This window comes from Nanorana parkeri, unplaced genomic scaffold (assembly GCF_000935625.1).
Source record: "Nanorana parkeri isolate BGI_ZX_2015 unplaced genomic scaffold, ASM93562v1 scaffold6, whole genome shotgun sequence".
Classification (NCBI taxonomy): Eukaryota; Metazoa; Chordata; class Amphibia; order Anura; family Dicroglossidae; genus Nanorana; species Nanorana parkeri.
This window is the reverse complement of record NW_017306274.1, coordinates 5,052,439-5,063,595: the sequence shown is the minus strand read 5'-3', so window position 1 is coordinate 5,063,595 and position 11,157 is coordinate 5,052,439. Positions and strand designations below refer to the sequence as shown.

Sequence of the window (11,157 nt, the reverse complement as noted above, 5' to 3'; positions counted from 1 at the left end):
ATTTCATTATTTTTTTATCAATTACATTTTTTATTTATCTTATTTACTTTTTTATAATTTTTTATCTTATTATTGTTTATTTTTTATAATTATTTTCTTATTTTTTAATAATTTGTTTATTTTTTTACTTTTTAATTACCTTTTTATTTAATTATTTCATATTATTTTTTTTTATTTACATTTTTTATCAATGTAATTCATTTTTTCACCTAACTTTATTGCTATCACACAGGAGAAAACAATCCCCTGTGTAATAGTACTGTGCTGGAACTCCTGTGACAGGCGAGAGAGGAAGAGCACAGCTCTCCCCTCTCACTGTCTGCACGCAGCGGCAGGGTTACTTATAACTCTGCCGCTCTGCTCACTGCATTCAGAGACTCGGGACTCGGCGGCGGAGGACGGAACCAAAGGAGAGAGGTAAGTGGCGGGGGGAGAAGGCTGCACACTGTTTATATGTGAAATCGGAGACATCACCGATTTCACATGTAAACGAAAAATCGTCTGCCTCACTCTACATTCAGTCCTACTTGTACAATGCAGGAGTGAATGTAGAGAGGGCAACTTCCCCACAAGGACACCGCTGCCGCCCCTCTGCGCCCTGCCGCCCCGAGGCCCGGAGGAATCCGGGCCTGATTGCAGACAGTCCACAGGGGGAGATTACTACTGCTTTTCTTTACATGCTGGGCTTCTTTTTTAATAAATGTGGCGTTGCTTTAACAGTTTCGAAACACAACGGGAAGCTAGTGAGTTGCACACAGACCATGGACCACTGTGTGGCCTTCATTACACTCAGAATTGTACCAGAGACAGAATTGCAATCTTGGGGTCTCTGACTATTCGTAGAGGTGTGCAGGGAACAGAGGTGGGTTACTCGGCAGAGGGCACAATACCGGGAAGTCGTTAATCACTTGGATGGACCAGCGCCGGCGTGCAGACAGCGGGGTTGTCTGCGCAATCAGAAGATGAGGAAAGGAAGCAAAGTGAGAAGGAGATACAGGAGAGAGAGAGAGAGAGAGAGAGAAAAAAAAGAGAAAAAAGGGGACAAAAAGAAAAAAAAAAAAGCATCAAGAATATGGCTAGAAATTGTCTGCTTGGCCATTGATGCTCAGTTTAAACTCTCCCCTCCAATAGTAACAAATAGTGCCAAATTCTTCTCGCGACACGTTTGCTGTGGCTACGTTTCAAGGAAGTGAACACAATCACGCTGGGAAATTATCTAGACATAATAATTATTTACTGGTAAAACTGTAAAAACTTGTCTTTTATATATTTTGTAAGTCCAATAAGAAAGGTATCATTGCACACTGGAATACTGCGTTTATATATATATATAAATGGAAAGGATTTGAAGAAACTTTATTTCACTTTCCTATCTATTTTTGTTCTAGAGATGACAAAACAACTTTTTTTCGGTTGTTGAAGCTTCTGGAGGGAGGATGAAAACAGTGCAGAGATTGTGAGTCTCTGTAGCCAAACACCACATGCCTGTTTTCTCACCGATTGCTCATCTGCCTCGAGACTCCAGGAAGATTTGCAATGCACTGATAAGTACATTTTTTATGATATGAGGTTATTCAACCGGCATTAAATATGACTTAAAGGAGCACAGACATATGCCAGGAAAGTTATGTTGCCATATGTGGTATTTTACTCATGCGTCTGCTGGGGTTTTGTGCTTTTTGCCTATAATGTGGAGTTGAAAACTCTAAATCTTGAATAGTTTCATAATATAAACATTTCAGTCAATGTGAAGTACACAATCATCATGCGCTGCCAATCTGCACAAGGGAGGTGCCGAGTAAGGAATACATTATTTCAGGTCATGTGATCATTCAATAAAAACAAGTAGCTGGAGGCACTGCATTGGTTTGTGACATGTTGTGAGTGAAGGGCAGGGCACAGCACCCACTTTGACTATAGTTAAAGCTTGTGTTTAGTCTGCTTTGTCAACAAGTAAAAGGTATTGGAAAGCCCTTCTTCATTCCTTTACCTCGAGAAATACATTTGTTTAAAGGGAAGCACCAAAACCGTTTTTTCGGTATCGAGTACAGATAATTTGCTGTCGGTACTCGCCTATACCGAGTATTGATACCGGTGCTTCGGCTGGCATGGAGCCGGCTTATCGGGCAATCAGGAAGCCAAGCGGCGGGTAATGACTTGCCACCCGGCTTCCTGATTGCCCGGGAAGCTGGCTCCATGTTGTTGGCCGGCTTGATTGTGATTGGCCAGGAAACCGGCTTCTCAGCCAATCAGCCAGCTTCCCGACCAGTCAGGAAGCCGGGCGGCAAGTAATGACCCTCCCCCCGGCTTCCTGAATGGCCAGGAAGCCGGCTGCTTGCTGATTGGCGAGGAAGCCAGCTTCCCAGCCAATCAGGATCGATCTAGCTGTTCGGCCGTCTAGATGATGATTGGCCGGGAACCCGTCTTCCCGATCAATCAGCAAGGAGTCGACTGTTCGGCCGATCTGGACATGGAGGAGGCCGGGTCCCAGCATTGCCTGTGAGGTGGAGTGCCTGCAGAGCCACTGCAGATGTCCAAGTCGCCCGGGTGTGATTGGCACACAGCCTGGTGAGAGGAATTCTGCTTTGGGGACATGTGTTCTGCTGTGGGGACATGTGTTCTGCTGTGGGGACATGTGTTCTGCTGTGGGGACATGTGTTCTGCTGTGGGGACATGTGTTCTGCTGTGGGGACATGCGTCCTGCTGTGGGGACATGCGTCCTGCTGTGGGGACATGCATCCTGCTGTGGGGACATGCATCCTGCTGTGGGGACATGCATCCTGCTGTGGGGACATGCATCCTGCTGTGGGGACATGGGTTCAATTCTGTTGACATCTGTATTCTGCCCTGGTGAGAAACTGCCCTCAAATCATCAGTCTGTTTTGTTTTAGAAAAAATGTCACCTGTCCCTTTAAGAAAAAGTATCTGTATTTGGTATTGGCAAGTACCAGAGGGACAGTACTTGTACTTGGTCTTAAAAAAGTGGTATCGGGACATCCCCAATACATTCCATTTTATATTTTTCAATGTGTCCTTTTCAGGTAGGTCAGCACATAGAAAAATATTCAATGCCTCTGTCCAAAGTGCAGTTTGTTTTAATCCCTGGAAGGTCGATGACAGAAAATAAAGCTGGCACGTAGAAAGTTTACAGCCCGTGTATAATGTACTTTGTCCGGCAGTAACTGTGAGTGCATAGAGAGGACGGGATGTGAGGCTTACCCTCTCCTTGTAATAAAATGAACTGATGGACACTTGTTCCTTCTCACTGCGGGTGGGACTGCCTCCGTACAACAGTAAGTTCCCAGGAGCCTCAGTGCGGATTTTCATCGGTGCGATCACGCCGCTGTGATAGGCGGACAGAGCGGAGAGGGATCTGACAAAGAATGAGGGAGAATACCGAATAAAATTAAATATATTCACCGTGTACACAGAATGCATAAACATATCATACAGGAAAAATATCCAACATGTTTACAGGTTAGATATACAGATCATACAGAAGATACAAGTATGTGATCATTCACATGTACCACAGGGCCAATACACCTAAAGCACAAAAACTTATAGCGGACCCAGCATCAGATATATTTTTTTTCATGTTAAGAGCACAGATGTTAAGAGGGCAGGGCTAGTCTTTTTTGTTGCCATCCTCCTAGCTGTGAGCCATACACCCCAGAGGTCTCCTCTCTCCTGTGTCCTTCAAAAAAAACCAAGGGATATCAGGAGAGAAAAAAAAGGATTATTAATAATTAGGGCTGGTAATGGATTCAAATTTTCGTGTTCGATTAATCGAAAAAAATTGTAATCGATTCATTTCGATTAATTATAACGCACATACAGATCCAACTACAGTGGCCTATACACATATAGCACAGCAATGAAGTAATAAAATGAACTAGGATCACACTAATGCAGCACGTTATTAATCTCACGTGCCCCAATCAATATGGCCGCCGCTTGAGTGGGGCAACTCAGAATAATAACGTGCTGGATTAGTGTGATCCTAGTTCATTTTATTACTTCATTGCTGTATGTGTATAGGCCAATGCCTTGGCTGGCGCTCGTGCAGAAAGTTTCTTGGGCAAACTCACCGGCCCAAGTGGCTCCGTCGGCTAACGAAGGGGGGAGGAGTCAGGTGACGTCACGGACATCGACGTCACCGGACTCCTCCCCCCTTCCCTTCGTTAGCCGACGGAGCCACTTGGGGAAGAAGGGGGGGGAGTCCGGTGACGGATCGCCGATGGGACTTCCGGAAGCCGGCGGAGAGGTGTGCGTTTTCATTAGCGATCAAAATAATTTTAATCGATCAAAAAGTTTAACGAATAATCGACAAAATTCATCTTTAGGTTCCATAGCCCTATTAATAATCAGATTATTCTTCTGTTTGTTACAGTGAGACAGTAAAATGTTTAATTACTCTATAATGATAGAAACACCTAATTGCTGTTGTACTCCGACAATTACTCAGAAGGAAATAAGTGTCGTAATTGCTATAATAATAGGTCTGGTAGAACAAGATTGGAAGAAGGGGAAGGGGAGAGACTTGGCAGAGGGGAAAACTCATACCTGCACAGTCCACGGTATAGATACAGGTCTTTGATGTCCCAAAAGAGATGTTGGCTGTCTGTCAAAGTGATGATGTAGATCTACAAGTACTAGCAGGACTGACGAGCGCTCGTAGTCCTGCAACGAGCTCTAGTCGTTGAAGCCAATTCATAAATAGAAGACACCAGCATTTAAGCCAGGCATGCATTCATTAAAAGACCCGGTGTAAGTATCCGAATTTCTTTCACTGAGGAACACAGGAAGTCTGTATTCAGGTTATACTGCCAAATTCAGGAGAATAGGACACTGGCAAAGAACACAGCCCAGGATAACTACTACTACTACCACCATCATGCCTAGTTAATCACTAGTGTTCTAGATGCGTTGGACATCTTTTCTGCAGATCTGTTGTGTTAAAGACTTCTTTTTTTCTTCAATCAAGACTCTTCTCTATATTGCTGCTGGAGATTAGTCTCTTTGATTGCAGCTCCCTGGCATGTCATTCACAATCTTTTATAGTAGCGTCTCCGGACCCGGCTGGAGTGGATGTTGCGAAGATAATCTCAAAATGAGCTTTGTGCAATGGGTTCTGATCCGAGATTCAGTTGGAGAATGGTATGTCAGTGGCTTACATTGGTAATCAGGGAGGAACCAGAAGTCTCGCCATGGCAATAGAGGTAGATCGGACCCTGTCCTTGGCATGTTCCAGCCCTGTCCGCCATGTACATGCCAGGCTTAGACAACCAGCAACACCTGGAGTTACACCCAGAGGTATTCCAGGACCTGTTTCTCAAGTAGGGGCCATTGGATGTGGGCCTCCAGGTTCAACAACAAACTAGAAAGGTTTGTCTGTAGGTACAGGGATCCAGCAGAGGATGTTCTGGGGGCTCTACGGGATCAGTACACCCTGATCTATGCCTTTCCTTCTCAGAAAATTCTTTGTCTACTTTGCAGGATTAAGATGAAGGGCGTTCCAGCTATCCCAATTGCTCTAGAATGGCCCAAGCGGATGTGGTACGCTGATCTGGTAAGACTACTGGCAGCCGCGTTGTGAACTCTGCCGGATCATCAGAATATTCTGTCCCAAGGACCGCTTTGCTATCCCGCTTTATAGTCACTAGCTTTAATGACATGGCTGTTGAAGCCCAGCTTCTGAGGTACACAGGCATCTCCGAGTATGTGATTTGTATAATGTTAAAAGCTAGGAAGTCTACTTCCGGCATGGAAGATATACTTCAGTTGGAATCTAGGGGCTTTCACCCCAGGCGTTTCTCCATGGGAAGAATCCTCTCCTTCCTGCAGCTGGATGTAGACCAATGTTTGGCTCTCAAGGGTCAGATTTCTGCTTAGGAGGCCTTTCATTTCTTACTATTTGATTAAGACCTTTCTACAAGGGATCTCCCATTCAGCTTCCCCCATTCATTCCCCCGTGACTCCACTGTCTGGATGTGGCTCATGCTGTAAGAGTCTCTCTCTCAGCTACCGGTTCTTTCTGGAAGACGGATTTCCTTTTTCTAATCCCAACTGGTCCCTGTAAATGTACACTTGGTTCTCGTTCCACCATTTCTAGGTGGCTCAGGCAGACCATCATTCACGCTTACGGTCTCAAGGATGGGGTTCTAGTCTTTCGTGTCAAGGTGCTTTTCGTCATTCAGCAACTGTTTCCCAAATTTGAAAGTCTGCCCTCTGGTCTTCTGTTCGCACGTTCTCTAAGTTCTACCAGGTGGACATTGTGGCTTCATCTGATGCCAGCTTCAGAACCCCAAGAAAATGATTTTTCGGAGAGTACCAAAAATCCTATTATGTCTAGTCTCATGTGATCCTCTTCAAATCAGATAGGAAGGGAAGTAATATATGCCAATAAGGGTATAATGCTTAGTGCAACCAGTTTAACACTGCTGACAGATGGAGACCGCACAGTAATTACCTCATCAGTGTAGGGACACTATATCAGTGTTCAATCAGCAGGTGGGGAGGATAGCGACCAAATTGTACTGCTTAACTGCAGTGGAGAAACCTCACCAACATGACAGCACTGTCTAGTAGGAGTAACTGGGTCATAGGACTGGCTTAAATAACAAATCTTTTGGCACTTACTTGTCTGTATGGAACCTCCTTTGCAGATATACCACTTCAGCAAAACCTACACACACCCCTAGCTTACTGAGTGAACAATGAAGTCTAAGCAGCACATCAATAAGATCATCCTTATACTCATTCTGCTTGATTCACCAGTCAGCCCGCACACGTACACTGCTGCAGAACATGATAGGCTGCTAGTGTTGTAATACAGGTGGTTGCAAGAGGCTGATCTAAAAGACGTTTCAGGTACCAACTGGACAGATATGAAGGAGATTTTGCTTGTTTATTGAATACAGAACTGTATTCAACAGTGTGGTATTATAACTGCCTAGAATTCAGCTTCAACAGCCAGCAAGCAACAGACAATACATGTATGGTCAGAGAATTAGGATATTCCTGACACAATCACAAAGTGACAGAATCTCCCAATCAGAAATAAATCCTTAAAGGAGAACTATGAGGTGAGTGCTTTTCACTCACCTCGTAGTTCTAGCCGACCTGTGACAATGAGACTGTCACAGGTCGGCTCAGTAGATCGGGAGGTGAGGGAACACATGCCGGTGTTCGGTCACTTCTCGATCCTGTAACGGCTCTCTGCCGTGACAGGGGAGGGGATGGATTCCGCCCTCCCCGCTCCGATCCGCCAGCGCTGACTGGCGGATCAGACGGGGGAGGGGGCAGGTACAGTTGGCTCTGCCTCTAGATAGGCAGAGCCAGCTGTCACTCACGCAGCTGGGCGGATCTCGACATCGATGTCGGGATCCGCTCCGGCTGCGGCGTCTCAGTATACCACGAGCTGTAGCTCGCGGTATACTGAGCCTAGGGTGACGGGAGGCCGCTAGTTTGTGTCCTCCCGTTACCCTGAGAACTATGGGAAAAACCCTGACCCCATAGTTCTCCTTTAACTAAACAAGCCTCCTGATATAAAATGTGTCAATTAAACAGCTTCAGTGAATCAGGCTTAGTTATTTTTATTGCAGATATATGACTCCAGTGACACCTGGTGGTCAACGGCGTTATAACAGCAGCATGCTTTGAATGAGCATGGCCCAAATTTACCCCCAAACCTCCGTCACCATCTCTAGAGCATATCCAGCATTTTTTTTATTACTCCCCGTGACCAGCAGGCTTGTAATATTCCTACAGGGGCAGCTACTGGAAGGTCAACTCCTATTAACAAAGGCACGACCCTTAGAACTCCATTTCTCTAAAGGTTCTTTCCCAACACACAAGGTTGTGTGGGCAAGGTTTTAGGGTTAAGGCAGCGTCACGGTTTTGTCAGGAAAGTAATGCATGTATGTGGAGAGGGACACAAAGTCTATGCAACAGTTTTCTGCGTATTTGTGACTCCTATGCCTGGAATCTTGGGCCATCAATCGTGACACAGCCAACTGCAACAGATTTGCACAGTTCTATGACAGATTTATCTCCATAAATGAGACAGATTTTCACTCTGAAAACAGAGGGCAAAGGACTAGCCACCAGTATTGCCTTTGGGCTCCCCTGCAGCAGATCTTTCCCCCATTATTGCCTTACCCTCATGCCTTGTCCTACACTGTCTATGTTTGGAAGTAGCCATATTGGTAGAGGCAAGGCTTTTCTTACTCTCCTTTCAAGCAAGCAGAGCAGTAAGCAGCACTGTAGTGAGCGAATCTCCTGATACTAGCAGTCAGAGGCAGCAGTGCCTTAGATGTCACCCTGCAAATATACAGCTATTGGGCTCTAGGCAAAGGAGCACCTACGCACATTTACGTACCAGGAGGTCCACTGCTATTTTTCAAGGAGAATTCAAGACAAAATGGTACGTTGGTACACTTAATATTTCTAGATGTTCCCTATAACATGGCAAATCTTTCATTTTTTTTAGTTCCACTTTAAAGTAGAACTGAAACCATAACTTTTTTTTTTTTAGTCTTGGGTAGAGTAAGGGAGGGTTGTATCCCCGTCACCATTTTTTGCCATCTTTGCTCCATTGGGGAGATTTCCCTTCACTTCCTGTCTAAAAGCACAATAAGTAAGAGAAAATCCCTCCAGAGTGAAATCCTCGCTGGCCAGGAGGGTCACCAGAACTAGTGTCCTCATTGGAGGATTTTCCATCTATTCCTGTTCCGATGACAACCCAAAATGTGGGATTTTCTTTCATTTTCAGTGAGAACGGTTACCAGCGCAAATAGAGCGGGTGAATCTCCCTAACAGGGGCAATAAAAACCTGATAGAGAATCTAATCTCCGCTGTATCCAAAACTTTAAGAAAATGCACCAAAAAACAAACAGAGCAAACAAACAAAATATATAACTAAACCAACCTTGGAGTGGGCTCTGTAGGAGATACTGTTCTGTGCATAGTCATCGGCCGTGTGAAGTACACCAGGTAACCTGCCGAGGTAAAAGGGAGCTTGATATAAACCACCCGGGATTACTGGACCACGCTCTGACCTTGATGCTAGAATAGAGCTACAGCAATGGTGACATATTGCACTGACCTGCTCCACAGAAGCGGGCACCTGATGTTCGAGGAAACGGGATGTTAGCGTCCTGGTAGGAACCATAGGCGTTGGTCACCCGGGCGAACGTTGGCAGTGGTGGAGTGACGGGGTTCTGCAAGGAGAAGGGGTTGTCCGAAGGACTGGATTCCTGGTCCTGTAAGATTACAGACACTGTAAAGATGAACGCATTTAAGGCCTACCTAAAGTGAAAAAAACAGTTAAATATGTTTGGGCAAAATATTAAAAAAACTAAAACATTCAAAACATCTCTCCAGTACATACTCATTTCCCCAGATTTAACCACTTTATAAATGCTACAAGCTCAGGAAAATACCTATAGAGCCTGCCAGAAATCCAGTAAGTTTGTAACTTCTTATGCACTCCGCCTCTGCTAATCTAATCCCATATCAGTCTTATTAGCCCTGCCCATTTCACCTGACTACAGAACAACTCTCCCCTATGTTATGGGGGGGGGGGGGGGGGTTTTTTAGGATATATAAGTTGTTTTTTTGGGGGGGGGTGTTCTGTAGAGTAAATCAGGAGTGAGCAGCCTAGGGTTTCAAGGCTGCTCCTCCATAGATAGAAGAGTATGGAAAGGAAGCCGGAGTCAATGAGCAGCCATACCACCAACATAATTACTGTTACTTTCATGGAATCAGATCTGTTGATGAAAGAATGTTTAGTGGTTGATAAGGGCTATTGTACCTTGAACTGATTTATGTTAGTGCAATTTGATCTGACTAATTAAAGTGTAGGTAAACCCCAACAATCAGCTTCTCTTTTATCTACAATACGCTATTGTTAGTGCTTTGTAATTTGGTTGATAAAAGCCCAAAAAAAACAAAACCCTGTCAATCCTTCCGTAAATCTTTTGAGACGATAAACTTCTGTGTTATCTGCCCTGCTGTTATTTAGTTATTTACAGCTCTCTCTGCGAACACCTCCTCTTATGTTATAGAGGGGGGTTAAAGGTGTTGTAGTCCTGTTCTAGGGTGACAACTGTGCTCCTGCATAGATAAAGGACAGTGAGTGAAGGTTGTCACTCTGGAACAGGAAAGGAGTTACTGGTAGGTTCACAATGTGAAAGAAAAAAAACCTTCTGAAGTTAAATTCATATGATATCTCAGATTCTTTGCAGGCCTTCAGACCTTTATGTATGCCAAACCTGGAAAAATGTGTGCAAGCATGTTGGTCAGAGCAAGAAAGAGCCCTTACAGCAGTGGTTCTCAACCTGTGGGTCGCGACCCAAAAGTGGGTCGCAACCCACAGTTGAGGGGGTCCCCATGTGCCTTGTGCTGCTCTAGGTAAGAGGCCCACACAGATACTAGCATTGGTGCATCACTAAATTTTACGGTTGGGGTCACCACAGCTTGGCAAATTATACCAAGGGGTCCCGGCCCTAGAAAGGTTGAGAACCACTGCCTTACAGGGTGACAAGTACATACTGTTCTAATCTGGGACTAAGCATCAACTGGGCAGGTCAAGTCATTTTTTTATTTTATTTTTACTTTAGGTCCCTTTTAATTAAGCCCAGTAACTGGGCCGTCTGAGATAACAAGGGTCACTATTAAAAGTCTATGAAAAAACTCAAAATTCCTCAATACATGTAAAATGAAAACCTTTTGATTTTGGATGTAGATGCTTAAAGCAACCCTGCCATGTATGCAAAAATCAGAGACATGCAAACCCTGCAAAAGAAGAGCATTCATACTTGCCATTTACTCTGCGGAATAATCCACCAAAATCTGCTGAGACACTTCTGGGAATGCAGATCTCCTTGGTCATTACAGCTCTCAATGGTTCCTCCTGTTGACCTCAACATCAATACTGTACCCTGTAGTGTCTGGAGGTCAACAGGAGGATGCAGAGGAAGCAGGAGATCTACCTTCACAAAGTGTCGATTTCCCGGCAGACTTCAGAGGATCATTTCTACAAATAGATTTTACATAGAGGACAGGTTCACTTTAAAAACAAAACAAAAAAAAACACATGAAGTTTTAGAGCTCTAAATAATGCTGTCACCATCCTGGCTATACAGAGCAGCA

General features: G+C 44.6%; 1 protein-coding gene across 1 annotated transcript in view; it reads right to left on the bottom strand.

The window, feature by feature from the left end:
* Nucleotides 1–11,157, bottom strand: part of WDR59 (WD repeat domain 59) — a 54,257-nt gene that overhangs the window by 21,884 nt on the left and 21,216 nt on the right. Inside the window, exons 16-19 of the mRNA XM_018552980.1 lie at nt 9,110–9,266; nt 8,933–9,002; nt 3,220–3,373; nt 891–947 (exon numbers count right to left, since the gene is read on the bottom strand). Of these exons, the coding sequence (XP_018408482.1) occupies nt 891–947; nt 3,220–3,373; nt 8,933–9,002; nt 9,110–9,266 (438 nt within the window). The remainder of the gene's footprint in view (nt 1–890; nt 948–3,219; nt 3,374–8,932; nt 9,003–9,109; nt 9,267–11,157) is intronic.